This window comes from Cupressus sempervirens, chromosome 1 (genome assembly GCF_028749045.1).
Source record: "Cupressus sempervirens isolate cs-2001-9-10 chromosome 1, ASM2874904v1, whole genome shotgun sequence".
Classification (NCBI taxonomy): Eukaryota; Viridiplantae; Streptophyta; class Pinopsida; order Cupressales; family Cupressaceae; genus Cupressus; species Cupressus sempervirens.
The window spans coordinates 527,247,034-527,267,404 of NC_143118.1; the positions used below are offsets into that span (position 1 = coordinate 527,247,034).

The 20,371-nt window shown below is 34.6% G+C and overlaps 1 protein-coding gene across 1 annotated transcript in view; it reads right to left on the bottom strand.

Moving 5' to 3' along the window:
• LOC149578539 (sodium/hydrogen exchanger 1-like) overlaps positions 1-20,371 on the bottom strand; it is a 179,723-nt gene that overhangs the window by 10,564 nt on the left and 148,788 nt on the right. Inside the window, exons 11-13 of the mRNA XM_089829718.1 lie at positions 11,526-11,661; positions 11,353-11,415; positions 11,080-11,163 (exon numbers count right to left, since the gene is read on the bottom strand). Of these exons, the coding sequence (XP_089685844.1) occupies positions 11,080-11,163; positions 11,353-11,415; positions 11,526-11,661 (283 nt within the window). The remainder of the gene's footprint in view (positions 1-11,079; positions 11,164-11,352; positions 11,416-11,525; positions 11,662-20,371) is intronic.

Here is a 20,371-nt window from a genome sequence, read left to right on the forward strand (position 1 = left end):
TGACATATATTTTTGTCCAAATATTGAGACTTTTGGATACTTTTGACATCTGTACAATATGTCATACATATTTGGAAGGCAATTGTTTTGCTGATTTCCTTTCGAATTTGGGGTGTGATTGTATTAATTTGGAAGCCCATTCTACAGTTGATTGTTTTAGTTCGAATAAAGGGCTCGTTGATCTTCTAAAAAGTGAGAAATGGTTAGGTAAGGAAAGGTGATCTTGCTGATGGATAATGGCAATTATTTGGACTCATCTTTCTTGTAATTGGGCAGTGAAATGGGGTTTTCATCCTAGTTCTTTCCCTGTGGAGCCCTTGAATTAGGTTTTTATTTTATATATTTATATATGGTAGCTCTGGCTACATTTGCCAAAAAAAAAATTTAAAAATTCTAATAATATGAATTTAAATGTGTTATCTAATTATTATGTGTTAGCTTTATAACTTGTCATACTAATTTAAAATAAATATAGTTTTAATGTTTTATAAAGCTAATAATTAGATTTAATAAACATATATAAATATTTTTGATAATAGATGTTTAAAAAATTATTCTTTATAAATTAATTTTAATTTTTAGTAATAAATGTTTATAAGATTATTATTAATAAGTCGTAACTTTTTTTAGCAATGTTAACTATTTTGATAACTTATTGAAATTGCTTATATTTAAAAATAAATAGCACTACAAAAGACAAATTTAATACGATTTTTTTTTCTAAATTTTTACCATTATCATACTTCATCCGAATTTTAATGGTTGTTGAACTCGAACTTGATTCAAACCTTGTGACTTAGAATGCAGGTATTGGGTGCTATGCTACAAGTTATGTTGTTTGCTCTGATGATGATGATGGTACATAGTTGGTTTAGTGATGACAGGGATGTCAAGTGCTTCTTATGCGATCCAAGTGGAGGTTTTAGTGTGTTGCCAGATTGCTTGAGGAGAAGCAATCTTGGGGAGGGAGGACTGTAACGTCCCCATGTTGGCGGAGTCTTTGTAGTTGGCTGAGTTAGTTCATCATAGCAATCCCTGTCAGTGAGATTTGAGGGTCTCAATTGTAGACTTATTATTTTTAGTAAGTCCAATTTGGGCAGTTGCTATATTTGACAGTACAGTTGGTGGTGCTGGCAGTTCATTATCACCTACACTGGATGAGGATATTTAATAGACAAGTTCATATTTATTAATCAATTATTAAGGTTACATTATTATAATGACACTTTATTATATTTAATGTTATAAAATGACATTGTGTTGATGAAGCTTCTTAAGTGAAAAGTGTGACGAAGAAGCTAAGTGCCATTTGGGTGTTATAAATATGAGCCCATTGTGAAGAAAAAAGCATCTGATTATCTAATTTGTTTTTGTTGATATGGTGAGATTTTATGAGGTTGATGATTTTTGTACTCTTGCTGAAGTATAAGGGTTTTTAGCTGAGAAGTGCATTGTAATTCACAACTGAGGTATTGTGAATTATTTCTAAGAATTGTTTCAATTCTTCCATTTTTGTAATCATGTTGCTTCAAAGAATACAATAGCTACTGAGGTATAACAATTGAATCAAGCTTCTCTTCTGTGGTGATTGTTATTGAGAAATTTCTTAGTGCATACAATTGTAGTTAGAAATTGGTGAGCAAATTGAAGACAAAGACTGAATTGAATTTCATTCTATTCCATGCATTTCATGATTGGAGGGCTGTCACTTCATTCTTAGGTAGTGAATTTTTGATAGTTGGAGTTGTGACTCTATCTAGAAGATCTATACACACTACAAAGGACCAACATTCATCTTTTGGAAGCTTGCTACACACAGTTAGAGGCTGTGAAAGCAATTGGAGGGACCTGCGACATGCTCTCAGGGGAGGAATTCAATTTTCTTGGCTTGTAATTTGTCTAATTAACCTGTGGGTGCTTGCTAAAGCCTATGTTTGTTTCCTTAGAGACCTGTGATCTCAATATTGTGGCTCATACAAGCTTGTGACTTATATAGTATGTCTAGCAAACATGAGTAAGGGTCGGTTTCATGAAATTAAGGTCCTAAAGTCACAAATTGATGCCTACAATAGTTGGGGAGTCTTGTTGTTGGCACTTAGAGGTGTTATAGTTGCATTTGATAGAAATGCCAATCCACTACTCGATACCCAACTAGAATCTCTAGGTTCATGTTTTGATGTTTATTGTAAGCAATCTTTAGAATAATAATATACCGGTTGCACTTGTGATTTAATTTCAGAATTCTAGTGTTCATTTGGCATAGCAAAATATTTTCTTCAAATCTGAACTGGTTTGACAATCATCCTTGTTATCCAGAAAATTACTTTAATTTATTTGCAATTGGGGGTAAATTGTAATTGGAATTCATATCAATAATATCAAGTTGCTTGCCAAGTGTTTGACGTAATGTCCAATCAATGAATTGAGGAAGGAATTGTGGTCTGTTAGCCATAACTAGTCTAGGGTTGTTACAAATAAGTCCCAAACTGGAAGCTTTGTCGATGTCTCCACAACTCCATACTACTACCTGTTGGGAGGATATTTTGTAACCGACAATTTTGTTAAAATCCAGTCGCAAAATTGGATGACCAGCCACAACGTATGAGACAGTCTCTCCTACCTTAAAAGGAAGCCTCCCCCTTCTCCCCATTCCTTGGATCAACACAAGGTAAGAAAGAAGTTGAGAGATCTGTGAAGAGTGTTATCACTATTCTTTCGTCTTAGCTTTTGGGAAAGAATCCACGTACCCACGGAGCAAGTAGTGGGCAAGATGAAATCTCTAACTACACTTCTATCTAATAGCTAAAAATGGTGATACTAATAAACCAACACCAACTCAAAGATTAATTAAAAGTGTACTAATTTGGCTCTCAGTCCTATTTTAATCTATTCTATAAGAATAATCTGTACCATTGGGGTGCAAAGACTTCCAGAAGTAGGGTATTCTAACTATTTTTGTGAATTGAGCTGACAATACAAGCTATAGTCAAAGCTTCTAGTCTATCTATTACCACAACCACTCCTAGTCAAAGCTTCTAATTTACACTATCACAATTGCTTCTAGTCAAAGCTTCGAATCCAATTGCTTCATTTATTCACTTTTCTCCCAAATTGGTATTACACAATCGAAGTTATGCTTGCACAAGCTTGGCAGAGTTTTCTTGCATACAACAAAAGATGATTTTTACAATGAGGGGGGCATTCCTTATATAGGAAAAGAAGTGAGAAAAGGAAGGGAAAAAGGGAAGCAACTCAAACACTTTGACCCGGTCTAACTAGGAAAGAAGAATTATTGGATTACATGTCTAAAGGACATGTAATCGGATTACATGCGTTTGAGTTACATGCGATTGGATTACATGCAATTCATCTTCTACATCTACAAAGAAGAAAACTACACTTGAATAAAAGATGAAGATGTTGAAACTATTGATTCTAAGTGAATCAATTCTGTAGACTATCAGCAAAAGCCTTGTTCTTTGTGATGAGTGCGGGATCGGGAATTCCTATATTCTGCACTACTACATTCTCTTTAATGAGTTTGTAATTGTTATTTAAAAACTTGATGTGATCAAGCCTTTTCTTGTTCGAGTTGTTGTGAATTCTCCTTTCGAGATTGACACATTTTGGAGTCTCTGACACTTTGAAAACCTTCTTGATGGTGTATGGATGTAAACTCAGAACAACTTTCCATTAGCACCTAACTCTTTTTTTTTGAAGCAAAGTGTTTGGTGCATTCTCACATGAACTCAAGTTCTAGGCCAGCCACTAGGAAAGTGGAGACCAAAAGAATTACTGCTTCTTGAGGATCAAAGCATATCTTCTCGACGGGATGTCTTTGTTCTTCGAAGAAGTTATGACATCTTGAAGAGTGTCCCACAACATGAAGATAAAAACACCTTCTAATGAGATTGGGTCCATGAAAATTTTGGGATTTGAGTTACAGCGACGAATCCATGAGGGATGAGTGTTCACAGTATGGATTAGATACTTATGAAACACATATGATGGCTAAAAATGAAACGGAAAGAATATGTAATTGGATGGAAAGGGCCAAATTCGGACTTAGAGGATGGATTGCATGTGAGCAATAATGGGTTTTTGTTGGGATGACCAAGAATGCAAGTTGGGATGCATATGGATGTGTACAAATGGCATCTTTGGTGTTTATGGCCTTTGCCAAAATCGGGTTCTCTGGATATAATTGTCTTCAGAGGACATAATTACATGTATAGGAAAATGGATGTAATATGCATTGACATGAAAAGGTGAAAAGTGAAAGGATGTGAATGGACTTGCATTCTTGGGTAGGATTCTTCAACTTTCTTCCGAAAAAGGAAACCAAAACAAGCAAGCAAACAAACAAGCCAAAGAAAAAGCATACCTCTTGCTATGTCTTTGTTCTCGAAGAAGTTATGACATCTTGAAGAGTGTCCCGCAACATGAAGATGAAAACACCTTCTAATGAGATTGGGTCCATGAAAAATTTGGGATTTGAGTTATAGCGACGAATCCATGAGGGATGAGTGTTCGTAGTATGGATTAGATACTTATGAAACACATATGATGGCTAAAAATGAAATGGAAAGAACATGTAATTGGATGGAAAGGGCCAAAGTCAGACTTAGAAGGATGGATTGTATGTGAGCAATAATGGGTTTTTGTTGGGATGACCAAGAATGCAAGTTGGGATGCATATGGATGTGTACAAATGGTGTCTTTGGTGTTTAAAAGTGTGGCCTTTGCCAAAATTGGGTTCTCTAGATACAATTGTGTTCAGAGGACATAATTACATGTATAGGAAAATGGATGTAGTATGCATTTTCATGAAAAGGTGAAAAGTGAAAGGATGTGGATGGACTTGCGTTGTTGGGTAGGATTCTTCAACTTTCTTCCAAAAAAGGAAACCAAAACAAGCAAGCAAACAAACAAGCAAAAAAAAAACATACCTCTTGCTATGACTCAAACTTTGAAAAACTTCAAAATGTTCTACATATAATTTTGTTTATGGAGTTTGGAGAAGTTTCAAGCACTTGAAAAGTGAAGATTTCATCTTATTTAAAGAAAATTTACAAAATATATGGTATGACTTTGAACAAATGGACAAAGATAAGCCAAAATATGCAACAAAATAGAAAAGTAAGTAAGAAAAGACGAGAAAAGTTGAAATCTTCTTACTTACTTGGAGCTCAAAGAGCCAAATGTGGAAGATGGAGAAGTTAGAATGAATGACTTTCCTCCAAATTCAAATTTCCCAAACAGCTCTTGACTATTTCAAAGCTTGCAAATGTGATCCTCCAAATGCAAATACATGAGGTGTTTTTACATGTAGATGCAAAAACATGATTCTTAACACCTCGAAATGCAAAACGTTTTTGAGAAACTCATGTATTTGGGATGTTTTAGGGTAAAAATGTGCCCTCCAAATGCATGTAAATGAGACATTTTTGCATGAAAAGGTTAAAAACATGTATTCCAAATGCATGAGTATGCATTAAGACTCAAAAACATGCCCTCTAGATCCAAACGCATGGGCTGGAAATGCCATTTTCTGGGCGTTTTTGGTAAAAACGTGGCTCCAAAATGCATATATATTTGGTCGTTTTTTATTTGTGAGTGCAAAAACGTCTTCCCTAAATGCTATAAAATGGATCCAAATGCAGAAATGTGGCTCCAAAATGCAAAAAAGTGGATAAAAACCCTATTTTCTCGGCATTTTTAGCAAAAATGTGCCCTAAAAATGCATGTATTTGAGTCGTTTTTGGCTTGGGAATGCAAATCGTGGTCTCCCATAGCATTTACATGTATTAAAATGCCCAAACATACTCTATGGAGGAGTTTACATGTTAAAAATGCATACATTTGAAGGTTGGGAAAGAAAATCGCACCCTCCATGGGCAAACACATGTTTTAAAATGCATGTAAATTGGAGCCTTAACATGTTTTAAAATGGATGCATTCTTGGTTAAGAAGGGAAATCACATTCTCCATGTGCTATTGCATGTTTTAAAATGCACACATATAACAAACAATGCAAATCACACTCTCTGGGCTACATTACATATTTTGAAAACATGTAATATGAATAAGAATGTGAATCGCACTCTCCATTGTCCATTACATATTTTTACAGTATGCATCATGTAATATGCATTGAGCATTTTGGTCTTGGAAAGAAAAATCCTGAACTCTAAATGCGTTTACATGAAACACTTTAACATGTAAATGACCATTTTCATGCAAATTGCAGTCCTAAGTGTCTATTACATGTTTTAAAAACTTGGCTTTTACTTGTTTTAAACTTTTAAATGTTTTAAAATTGCCTTTCTAGTGCAAATCACACTCAAGGAAATTAAATGTAAATGGGTTGAAAGTTGGTTTTGCACAACTTAAGTGATCAATTAGGCACATGTTTAATTGATTTTTGAGTAAATGTCACTAAATTGGGTCAAAAATAACATTTACACTATATAATTAATATATCATGTGCAAATATTATTTCAAAAAGCAATATTTAACTTTGATGTTGTAAATAAAACATAAAGTAACTCAAAAATAAATCAAACTATATAGTTAATAAAGTCACTTAAGTGAAAATTATAAAGTAACTCAACATTAAAATATAACATAAAGTGCTCTTAGTCACTTAAGTGATAAAGTAACTTCAAAACATAACATAAAGTGAATTTATGTTTTATTTTTTTAAAAGAGAATGTCAACATTAAAATATAGCATGATATTTTAAATTATGCAATCGCATCAGGACAGTCCACCTTTTGGGCACTTAAATGGTCATATATTTTGACTGTCAAGTCCAATTAAGCCCTCAAATATACCGAAATGAAGGGAAACCTGAAAGCAAGGAGTTGAACAAAACCAAAAGATCAAAAGAAAACAAAGACAAACTCAGAAACAAGAAAAAGGAAGTGAAGGCTTCAAAGATCACATATAAGCTTAATAAAACGAAAACGAAAAAGACTTGACGAAAACCTTCAGTAAAAGGATTCATTATACCAATTGCAGTCAATTGATTGATCAATGTCAGCCAATTTAATAATGAACTAATCTCACAGAAATGTGAAACTAAGTCGAAAAAGTTTTGTACTATTACCTACATTTGTGGTGACAAAATGCAAGACAACACTACCACAACAAGTTCAAGTGCCCTACCAAAAATAATAACCCTGACTTTCTCAAGTAACTTACTATAGATAGTAAGTGTGCCAACCAAACTCTAATAAAGAGCAATAATGAACATTCCATTATCACACAACATACCAGTAAACCAGATGTTTCAGTTGTATGAGAGTCTCTGTAGAAGATTGGAAAACTCATTGGCACTCTATGAAGACATCTCTCAAGTGTCTCAGACACCTATTTATCTATGCTTTAAAAGAATAGGTGTAGATTGTATGAAACATTGCATATAGAAGCAAAATCTTTGTGAATACAAGAAAACATGAACCTATACAGTCGCTCCATGCAATTAGGTTGCAAGTGCATTAGGCATCACAACATTGAATAAGTCGTAGGTAGTTGTTGAACAAGTCAAGGTGGTTGAGGGTTTACCCTTTTCTCTCCTCTTTTCCTATGTAAAGGAGAGCTCATTGTATACTTTCATCTTTTGGTTTTAAGCAAGAAGGCTACACTTGGAGATCTTGTATTTTGGACTGTGTTTCATAGTACGAATTTCAGAATTAAATAAAAGAAGCAAAGCTTTCCAGAATTTATGTTTCAAGTCTTGGGATTGGTTAATGCTTTTTTATGTTGCATCGATTAATCACTCTTGAATTTATTTTAGCTTCACTTGTGTGATCAGTTGAGCATTCAGTTTACCTTTCTTAAAGACTTCGTGCTTTAAGGAAAGAAATTGTTATAAATAAGTAGTGGTTGTAATCTCTAAGAGTGAAAGGCTTTGAGCTTCAACTTTTAGTTTTTTTTTATATTTAAGAATAATTAGTAAGAGACTTTGTGTCTTGCTATTTATCCTGAACCTTTCTTGAATCAAGTCAATCAGAAGAGACTTTGGGATATTGTTCTTGATCTACTGTATATAATCATAAACTGTTGTCTTAGGAGTTGATCTTAAGTTAACCACCAAACCACTTGTATTATTGTAGCATCAAACACTTTTTGTTAAGCTTGAAGGTTGTAGTTGTTTGAAAATCATTCTTGAAAAAAAGAAGAATTGATTAAGAGAACCATCCTTGTGTGATTTTAGTTAATTTTCTATTGAAGCCACGCAGGGTAAGACGGGAGCCTCCTCTATTACTGAGAAGAGAGATGTATCTCAGTGTACATTGTCTAAAGTTACAACTTTGTAAGTTGTAGTCTTAGTGACTTAACAAAAAATTTAACCAACATATTGTTCCACAATGATCTTAATTGTTTCTTGATTGAAGATGCACTGAGATTACAAAATTTGTTTCCATCTTCTCCTATGTGTGACTTCAAATCGATCTCTTTATTTAGTTCAAAGGGTTGGTAGTCAAAAGGTTTGATTGGTTTCCACTTCAAACAAGGGGTTATTGACAAGCCAAATGATTTATTTTTTAACAAACTATTATGCCCTCAAACTTCTAGCATTCAATCACTTGGGACAAGATTTGGAGCTGGTTTGATATAAGATTTTGAGCTGGTTACTGATATCTCAGCTTTCTATTTCTAACCCTCTTGGACACTTGATGTAACTTCTGATTCACTGATATTAGAAATATTATTTTCAGATATTGGTTGTTATGGTCTGTCATCTGCTGGTTAAGATGTGAAAATTCCACCAAGCCTGAATTACGATTCTTAGGTATCGTACCATCTATAATGCATGATTCGTGGGAGGGTGTGGGAGTAATCTCCTAGTCCTCATAAATCCCTGTGTTTAGTTCACATGTGATACATGAAGAGTCAATTGCCCTTTTCTCCCCTTTCCTTGCACTTGTGGTGTTTGATGATCATTACTCACTTTGACCTCTTGTAGGTTTCATATTTGGTAACTGCACTTTCTTCTTTTGATGTTACCACTTTTAATGCCTTTATTTGATGTGGGACTTCTGATGCAATTGTTGTATTCACCTTGTAATCCTTAAGGTATTTATGTTCTTTGCTTCCCCTTCTTAGGTCCAAATGATGAATTCTTTTCTCCTTAGCTGGTGCTTCCTCCTTTATTCAATGCAGTCCTCTAAAGATATATTTTGTTGAAGACTTCTATTTAAACAATCTATTCACCACTGCTCACGTAGATTGACTACAGTAGGTTCTTTGATTTCTTATTGTTCTTCATTTGGAAGGAAAGTAGGTAATGTTGGTCTAAGTATCAAGGAATGATGTCTTGAACATAGATCATTTCCTCTTTTTTCTCCCCGTTTTGCTAAGATCGTTATTGATCATGGTTTGTGTTGATAAATCCAACAATTGATCTAATTTCTTCTTTGTGTTTCTCACCCATGTATTGATGCATGCAGTTGTAGAGTTCTAATCTTTTCCCATATCTTCTAATCTTTTTCCATATCTGAAGTCTTTGTTGTTGTCTTTTCTTGAATTCTAATGCTAATTCTTTAATTGTTTTCATCTCCATAGGCTGGCAGGTTCGTCAGGTCGAATACCAATTGTAATGACCCATTTTTCTAATTATGAGACACTCCTTGAATTATTCACAATATAATGAATATATAAATAATCTCTCAATGAATCTACTATTTAGGTAATACTTGAATGAGGCTCAATTCCAAATGCATACGCAATATAATTCACATTCAAATTAATTGTGATTGCATAAAAATCAAAATTATGATGTTATATTTGTTGTTTCTAATGTACAGGAAATACATGCAATGATTAAGGGAAATCTCAGCACCTTGTACTACTTGTATCTGATATGCAATTAAGAATATGCAAATTATGCAGATCGCCTCTGATTTATCTCCTTGAAGTATGCTCTGAATAATGTTGTAGGCTGTCTGTGATATAACAATAATAATATGCTCAAATGGTGATGACACATCTGATTGTAAGCTTCTGTGCTTGCACCAAATGCATGTGAAAGGCAATATGCTCTATTACAGAGTGGTACTTACAGGATACAAAATATATAAGTTTCTCAAAGTCATGCCTTGATCGAATGATACAATCATCATAATATATGTGTGATTTAGGGAGAAAGTGGTGTGTCTTGAAGAGATGCCTCTGTTAATCAATGTACAACCAACATTAGTTATTGAATGATTATTCTAGTTATCGGCTTAGCTAATAACTGCATTATTATGAATAATATTCTTTGCTTACTCTGAATGCTGATAATGGTAATGAAAATGTGATGCAATCTATACAGGTGTAGTGATGAATGTATGATGCCAAACTGTTATGGATTTATGCATGATAGTATATGGATGCTAGTAGGAGTGATGAAGAGGGTAATATAGATATCACTGATGGAATATGACAGGCTTATTATTAATCAGTATGTTTATCTGTGGCAATCCATATGCATTGCTGATTGGTTGATATCAGTCTCCACCATAATCAATTTTGTGTTACTACTGATGATTTACCTGACATTGGCTATTATTTGTGTTGATGACTAATTGCACAAATAACCATATGTTTAGTCTTATTCTCTCTGCAGACATTTCATTTTTACCTTTGACCACCATTAATTGTACCAATCCTTAAGTTGCTGTTCTTGGTATCACCAATGCCTTCATGGCTTCTATAATTAATATCAGCCATGGTCTTCACATTGGCTGGTTTTTATAATAAACACATATTTTTAATTGTTAACCCTGTATTGATTAATCTTCTCTCATGTTGACACTGATTCTTACAGAATAGCACTGGTATTGTTGACATGGCTTGACAATTGCTAATAAGTTTCAATCTTCAATTAAAACTTATTTTAATCGTGTATCTTAATGTACTGAAATGGGGACATTACAGATATAGTTACTCTTTTTTAATATTTATTTAGGTAAATATAAAAATGTAGGGATAAATGGCATGATTAGCTAGGTAGAAAATATAACCAAATAAGCATTGAAGGAAAATCCTACTGATGTAGAGAACTACAAAAAGTCATGATCTACATACCCCTGTGCTGAAAACTACAACAATTATGGTGCTTGTAATCATAAGAGCATGGCCTTGTAACTTTGTCGTTCCCGATGTTGTAAACTACAAAAGTTAAGAGGCAAACAGTTGTAAAATATGTCAGAAATGTGTATTTTCAATATCCAACAAAGAAAGACACTATTTTGATCAGCTTAGTAAAGCAATACAATCTTGCAAACTCTCATCCATGTCAAATACATTTCACCAATATTGGCGAGAAAAACATTTTGACTGTATCATTCATAAGCTTACCTGTTTATAAGCCAGTGCCATGGAAACTGAACCTCTCATTAGACCAGACCACCAAATAATGATCTAGAAGAGTAATAAGAAGATGAGTAGGATGCACACATTAAAATCAAAAGTTGTCATGTTGAACTCAATATCACAGCAGTATCATGGAAGGCCACATCAAGAAATTCTACCTGTTGTTTAAACTCAAGTTTCGCATCAAGTGCTCTGCAGCAATTTGACAACCATGAAATTGGGAAGACAAATGCTGCTCTTCCAACTAAAATTAAGCACAAGAGAATGGCACCAATTTCAATAGATTTAGCCGGACTGCAGTAGAAATGAAAATCAGTACACCAATTTCAAAAGTATTTTTAAGTGCAGATAAATATTCATATACATATTGATCAATATGTCTACACTAATGCCCACTCTTTATCTATATATTTCTTTCTTACAGAAAATGTAACCTAAACAATAATTTGACTGCAAATACTAAAATGGTAATAGCACCTAGAAGAACATAACAACACATCAGACACTGATTTAATAATTAATTTCACTCATGTATTTAATATTTTTATATAATGATCATTGAAAATAATGTCTTCAGATTTAATATTTTGTAAATCGGTATGTAATTCATAGATGCTCGCTTGCAATATGATATGATTCATCTCCTTTCATGAACACCAATTAGAAATAGTAATTTTCATCATTCTTTGCTGATCTGAAGAATATTAAATATATCTGTACTCCCTGATCCTTTCTTCCTGAATGAGTTCAATCTTCCATTTTATTTCTTTCGTGTACCTGCAATCACCCTAAAATGGGCTAGTGAACTAGAAGCCCTATTTGCTCTAAATCAGGACCTACCCCTAAATTATGCTAGTATGATTATTTGATCACTGGCATAATTCATCAAAACCATCAAAATCCTCAATCAAGCATTCAATCATCGTTAATTAACACAAACCTTCATTAATTACCTTGGCCCATTTAACTACATCAAACCCATTAAATCCCCTTGACTAGAGTAATTAATTAAAAGGAATTAATAAATCTCCTAAATTACAACTCATCACAAGGAGACAAGTCGATTATGAATGGAGCAATGGGAGTTGACACACATGGATCACTTTAGGGTTAATCCTAATCACTCCTTAAGTTTGACTCTACACCACTCATTTCCTCTAAAATGTATAAAAGGAGGGATTTGAAGCTCAAATGATCCCAGTCACTCACATTAACTGTTGTATAAATTTTTACTCACATAGCTCAATTGTTCATTTGCTTTTACTTAATTAGTTCACACTTAAACTGCATAATGTAATTACTGAATCTAGCTTTCATTTATTCATCTTAGGTGCATGATAATTGAATTATAATGGAATTGAAATCTCTCATTCTAGGATTGTAATGACACTAGTTAGGGTTTGAGTCTTGAGAGCACTCTAAGGATCTTCATCATACTCTTCTTAGATAGAGAGCAATAGTACACTTTTGTTATGTTCATTTGTTGCATGATTTGATGTTTATGAACTAACAAACAAATGTCTTATTGAATTGTTGTGTCCTATTTGCAGGTACACTAATTCTCACACACATATCTAGCGCCCAATGTGGGAAAAGATGAGTCCTTTCTAGTTTCTGAAAGAGCTGGGTCTTTTCTAGGAAAAGCAGAGTTTTTTCTATGAAATCTCTCCTCCAGAGAATCTTGGCTCTCCTTTAGGTATTCTCAATTGCCTTTGGGGATTCCTTAGCCATTTCTAGTAAATATAGCCTTTGGGGAAACTTCTTAATGGTTCTTGGTTGATTACTTTGTATATTTGAGGCTTTACTAAAAGCTAATGGCTGATTTGATGTTAATTGATTGATCTATACAACCTAACATTTGTTTTCAAGAAGCTTGACAAAGAATGCTTGTCAAAGATTGCTAATCAAAATATCATGACTACTCATGCTTGGCTTGCAGATGCCTTTGAAGCAGATTTGAAACATTGTGCTTGCTTAGTGTTTTAGTAGGGACCTAGTAATTAGCATTGTGCTCCTTGACCGTCTTGATAACTTGAAGGGGAGTATGATCTTCTCTCTAGGAATTAATTTTCTTGAGTAGAATTTGAAACTTAGATCAAGTTAGGAGAGAGGTGTGCCTAGAGGCAACGAGGGCTTGATTGCGAGTGATCTTGTCAGAAGTGGGGATTACACTCTTTTCTCTTTGAAAGAATCAAAAACCTAGAAGCTTTAGATATTTTCATAAGCATGTTAGCTAAGATAAATGAACTTTGCTTGATGTGTCTTGGGAATGTGAAGAGGTAGAGGAGTATGCTCTTCTCCCTTTGAGAGAACCGGAAACTTATACCCTTGGATCTAATCCACTTTCTTTCTTTTACCTTTAGAGGGCTTGTTGATTGAGATAAAAAGTTCCCAAGAATGACCCAAGTGAGAATAGTTGGACACCATCCCTTTCATCTAACTAATCAAGATGCTCTCTTTAAGATGAAAACCTAAGCTACATTGCCGGCCAAATCACCTCCAAAAGGTTGGTACTAATTGTGCAAGGCGAATAGTAATTGCCCCAAGAAATTCACCATATTGAGACCCCACTGACATTACTACTTGGGAATATGGCCGTCATTATCCACTGTGTGTTGATTGGCTTGCCATAAGCTAAGGAGTCTTTGGGTGTGTTCCTAAGTCAGTCAACAAGTGTTTCAAGCCTCTACCTAGGTCAATAGGGAAGGCTAGGTGTCATTAATGGTCTAACAACTTACTTAATGTGCTTGAATTACCAATTATGATAATCTACCTCAATGAGTAACCTCTGAGGCATTTGTAACACTATCAAACCTACTAAGACATTCACGTTAGACAATCAAACCAACTAGTAATCACAAACTTGACCTTACATGTTTACAAAGTGGCAAACTTGTGTCAAAACTTGCTTGTGGATCCTGAGTCATTTCTTGTTGATCTTGAGTCGTTTCTAGTTGATCTTGGGTCATTTTTGGCTCCTAGGTCGTTTCCAAGAAGAGATGAGTCATTTCTAGTTTTCCTAGAAGAGCTTAGTAGTTTTTGGTTCATCCTAGGTCTTTTCTGGTTCATGGGTCATTTCTAGGAAGAGTTGAGTGGTTGTTGGTTCATCCTGAGTCTTCTCTGATCCTTGGGTCATTTCCAGAAAGAGTTAAGCCATTTCTAGTTAATCTTGAGTCGTTTTTGGTTCCTAGGTCATTTCTACAAAGAGATGAGTAGTTCCTAGTTTATCCTAATTTGTTTTTAGTTTGTAGGTCGCCAATAGGCTATAAAAAAAACTTGTCTAAAAAGTCATTTCTAGTTTTTTGGGGACAGTGAGTACTTGCACATGTTCTCGATAAGGTCTCTACATATTCTAGTACCCTTTTGGGTCCTCTGTCAGACCTAGTTGTTATAATAGTCAAATCTGAAAGTCTTTGTTAGGCATTTTTCAAGTTTATCCAAATTACGTTGTCAATCATTCAAATCAATTTTCCAAGTTGTGTGTGTCTTGTCACTATGGATCAATGATTCAATCCAATTGGTTCTCAACTTAACATCAAGGCAACAAGCCTTCTCAAGTTGAAACTTATCAAATCTTTATCACAAAGAAAACTTTGTCATAATCACTTATCAATCCCTTTTGGACAAACACACTTGCATAAACACTATAACTCTTTTGACAATGGGACATTCTACTTTGACACTTCACATATTAGGCTTTCATGGTTCTTTACAAGATCCGAGGCATACAATCTAAACACCAACAATTCTTTCGCACAAGCAGATGAAATACCAAGACTTACAACCTTTAAATATGGTGAGACCTCAAGAAGACGCACTCCATTAGGATCAAGTACACCTATTACACAAAGTGAAACTCAAAGTACTCAAAGAAACAACACTTAGAACTACTACAACTATGTCTCAACATCAGTATGACTGGGATAACAAATTAGACATTGATAATCAATATATCTTTATCTTCGTTGAGCAATGTCAAGCTTTCTAATTTGAAATTCAAGAAATAAAGAAAGGGGACCCATCAAATGAGTATTCCTTATGAACAATTTGTCCTTTTCTATTTGTTCATGATTCACACATTCTTCCATCTTTAAACACGAAAACACCAAGGTATGACAGTCCAATCTTTGATCAAGAGGCTATGACACAATCTCAAGATGAGCCTATCTTTGATCAAGAAAATGAAGAAAAAGATATATCCTATTCACTTGAGAGTCTTCTCTATCTACAAGAACATCAAGAAGAACTTAATCATTCCTTAGAGAGAACTCCTTTGGGACAATCTAATGAATTAGTTTTTAAGGAACTTCTTGACAACAATCTCATCATGTTTCCTCAAATCACCTCATGTGGAATATCGATCTTGGGCAAATATTGTGCATATCACCAAACTAATGAGCATAAAATATCAGATTGCATGGGAAAAAAAATCAAATCCAAGATCTTATTGATGATGTCTTAATTGAAATTGAAAATCCTAATGACTCATCTAATGTCTAGTCGTGGTTCTCTTGTAGCCTCTAATCTTGCAGCACTCATGCATCTCCAAAAGCATCAAACCTAGCCAACATGACTCCATTGAATGGAGAACCTAATGTTTTTAATACTGAATTTGTCTACCCTCAAGGGCTACCACTAAAACAAATCCAAGCTAATCTGCATTTGGCTGCAAATATTTTCAAAGCTTCTAAAATCAATGATCACAAACCTTCATGCACTACCATGACTATCATGCATGCTCCAAGTAGTTCTTCATCAAGAATCCATCATGCAAACCCAAGATACTCCCTCGTCCTTAGAAGTGGCTCCATGTCAAGAGGAATATCCAAAAGGTGAAGAAACAAGTAACAACAATGATCTAGATAGGCACCTTGGTAGAAAAAGTAAAGAGAATAAATATGTACTATGGCGAAAACCATGTCTTGTGGCACCTTGGACAAGTACCATGACGAAAACCTAGCAAACAGGCATCATGCACAATCCTCCATCACCCATCTATTCCCTCTTTCCCCTTTGATCTTGACAATGTTGAGCTATCCATGAGCATTGGCTATTTTATCCATCAACTACCCTATCGTGATCTTTATTGTCCCAAATCATTTACTCATAGCCTCCATAACTAGCTCCATAATGATCGTTCTATCCAATCACTACCCTATCCAACTGACCCCTTGGTCTTAATCAAAATAAAGAAGCAAAACATGGTTCCCAAACACCTTGTGACATATCCACTCTTTTAGGACCACTTGCTTTCATGAAATCAGGTTGTTGTCATATATGCTATCTAGCTCATTGACATCCATTTCTTATCCAAAACATGCTTAATATGGCTATTTTCCCTTTTCTTATCTTGGGTAAATTTGAGGAGATTGTCCTTAAGGATCACACCTCCTTCATGCATCATTACCTAGACATCTCATTCATCAGTTTGCTAATCCATCATTTCCTACACCTTGTTACTAAGGGCAAAACAATGTGATCTTGCTTGAACATTGGTATTTTATTAAAAATCCAACAAAAGGGTGAAAAAGGTTCTTGAAGAAATCTCTAAAACATCTAAATATCTTAAAAATCCAAAAAATATAAAATCTCTAAAAGTCCAAACAAATCAGAAAATCTCAAATCCCAAAAATCGCAAATCTCAAGCTTAGTCCTAAATTTATCAGTTGTGTGACATCTTGTATCAATCTTTATCCACATCTTATACTTTGCATCATCCTATCTTACTAGGGGTAAGTTCCTAGTCATCCTATAGAGGTTGACTCTAATCAGCAATAATCATCATCCTAAGCGGAGTCATTCACTATATCCAGTAATCCATTTATTAGTCAAGTCAATGCTATCAATCATGACTAGTCCACCAAACTTTGTCAATCTAGGTCATGGTCTAGTAAAGTTTGTCACTGAGATAATACTCTGTTTCTTAACACACATAAAATTGTTACTATCAATTTCATAAGCAAAGGTGTTTCTTAACACTACCTACCTATAACAAACATCAAAACTATTGTTTTTCAACACTTTAATCAGTAATTTTTCTCAACACTATATCGGATCGCAATTGACATTGACCCTAAACAAAAGCTTTTCTTAACACTATTTACAAACAAACACTCACAATCAAATAAAGAAACCTAAACATGTTGAAATCATAATGCAAACTATTTTCACAATTTGAATTTTGATTGCTTTATATCTTTCTGTCTGTCTCTATGATGTCTTTGGACTAGATAAACATTGCTGGACATTTGAAGTTTCTTTGCATTTTTTCTGACTTTCACTTGTCTTAAACCCTAAGCAACTCAAGTACGTCTAAATGACTAGGGATGCAAGGACTGGAGGCATGCCATTTTCTTTTTTTTTTGCCTACAGTAATTATTCCAATGATCCTAAGGTTTCACATAAATTGGGTGTCCATCGGAAGTGTCTCCATCATGAATAGATGGACACATGTACCTCAACCTTCTTTAAGTGAAATCTTTAGTGAGGTTGGATCATTCTCCTTGTCTGTTTGTTTCCTTACAATCAACATCCTAGTAAATGTGTATGTGGGATCATGTATCAAAGGATATGAACACAAAAATAAGGGTCATTACGGGTTACTAGTCATATTTTACACACGAACGAAAAAAGATTAGTAAATCAAAAGGAAGTAACTAACAAGTCTTGGCCTGTATGCCTTGATGCTTAAGTTCACTTTCAACATTGCATCCAATGTATGTGGTATTCATATCTTCATGATTGTTGAATCTATCAATGAAGATTGTTCTAATCATGATGTTTGTTACCAAACGCTCTAGGATAAAAATTTGATCCACTTTGAATGACCACTGACAAGTCCTAGAGGTTTTAGTTTAGCTGCATTCATAGATAATCTAGCCGCATACATATTTAGCTTGAATGGATTACTTGAGCTTAAATTTGTTTCTATCATAAATGAGATTGCCAACCTACAATAAAATCTAAAAGAACAAATCAGAAAATCCTAGTTTGATTGTTTGCTCAAACCAAAACCAAATAATTCTATCACAGGTATATCAGACATCTAATAGAAAATCGGGACCGAAATTGAAATTAGATGGTCCGAATCATCCAAAAAAAATGGTCAAACTATGTTTTCTCAACATAATCATTTTTTATCAGATTCTAATTGATTCTAATAACCTTCTACTTGATCCAGATCATATTTCTATCAGTTACACATCATCAACAATGATTGTAATCAGGATTTCGTCAATTTCAATTTCGCTCCCGAGGGGGCATGATCATTCCTAAATCAATCAGTTTGTCACCAAATCTATCTAGGGATCTTACCAGAAGCAGCCAAACAATCAATCAATCAAATTAGTTATCAACACTAGGGGCATGTCAATTCTCTTCCATCAAGTTGGGACTGTTGGATAATTGACTTCATCAAATCATATCAAGTTGATTATCTGTGTCTAAATCAAATCATCTTATAGTTGTTCAGTTTCATCACATTAAATCAAACTAGTTATTATGTTTTATCAAGCATCATTGCTTTTGATATCTTTTGACATTGATCAATTTCATCACTTCAAATCAAAATGAACATTCTGGTAAAGCTCTTATTGACTTTTGTACCATCAAGTTCAAGATCGATGGCTTGAAAACAATATTTTTGAATCAATCTGGTTAGCTCTTAGTGGTCTTCGTTCCATCAAGTTTGGAGTCGATATGGTCAATTCTTATTCCATCAAGTTCAATCAATGGCTTAAAACTTTCAATGTCATGTCCCCTTTCTAGTGACATAACTCTTATCGGAGATTTGCCTATCATCGACTCTCGTAGGCAAATGATTTTGGAAAGAGAGTCATTTTATTTCCAGATGATTGCATTCTTGCTCTCGGAGAATAATAATTCAGTAAGTGGGGCCTACTTGTTCTAATATTAAATTGAGATTGTACTTTTACTTTACAAAGCTATTTATTTAATTTTATAAAGATTAATAATAAAGTGCATTATAAAAGACCATTCTAGAAAACTTCCAGTAACTTCTCAACAAAGTGAATAAATAGAGGACATGGGGCACCCATTTGCACAAGCGATTTTGTGGATTCTACTATTTATCATATTGGAGCAATTTGCGGTCTTTGGTCTGCAAATTCCATTAGGTCTTTGGGAACAAAAACTCCCTTGGATCTGCATAACTGAGGAGGTGAAATATCCCCCGAAGGGTTGCACATTGGAGGTGACGCTGCAGTCATTTCATCAGGGCAAAATTCGTGGCCATGGGCCAATTCTGATGGTACGACTCATTGAAGTCTGGTAGCAGTAAAAAAATTGGTTAAAGGCATCAGCCGAATTGAAGGAGGGAAACCCAAGTTTGCAAATGAAATTCTCCTTTTCAACTAGTAGCGGCAGAAGACAACCTGATACTCTATTTGTTAGCGCTCACGATTATATACATCATTGATACAGATAGACGGGCTGAAGGCAAATTAATCTGCATACGTCTAAGGGTTAATTACTTTCACCACAGGAGGAACCCATTCGCATCAAACCTGGTTTGAAGGTTGTTAATCGAGCAAGACCGATGGTATTACATATGAATGTGGAAATTTAAAACGCCGGCGGCAGTATTCTATATGGGGGTCGCAGGCCTGAATTATCTCGCAGGTGCCGATATATCTTCTGCAAGGAATAATGTATAAGGTGTTTCATCGGACTATTGGAAATAACTGCAAATTTCCATCCGACCAGTTCATCCGCTGAAAAAGAAATAATTCCACACGGGTTAAAACGGCGACAGCAGCCTGTGTTCCTTCAAAAGAGGAAAGACGTGTTCAGGGCCAGTCAGGAGATTTTTCTTGCAACGCACCTTAAGGCTCGAGACGTTATGATGGCATGAATGGCAACCACACCACAGATGGGATCATTAAGGACGGGTGATTCGAGGGCATTGCAGACTTGATTATAGCGAGTTACATACTACATAATACGTCTGTCACAACTCCACGGCAGCAGGGATCAGACATTGTTT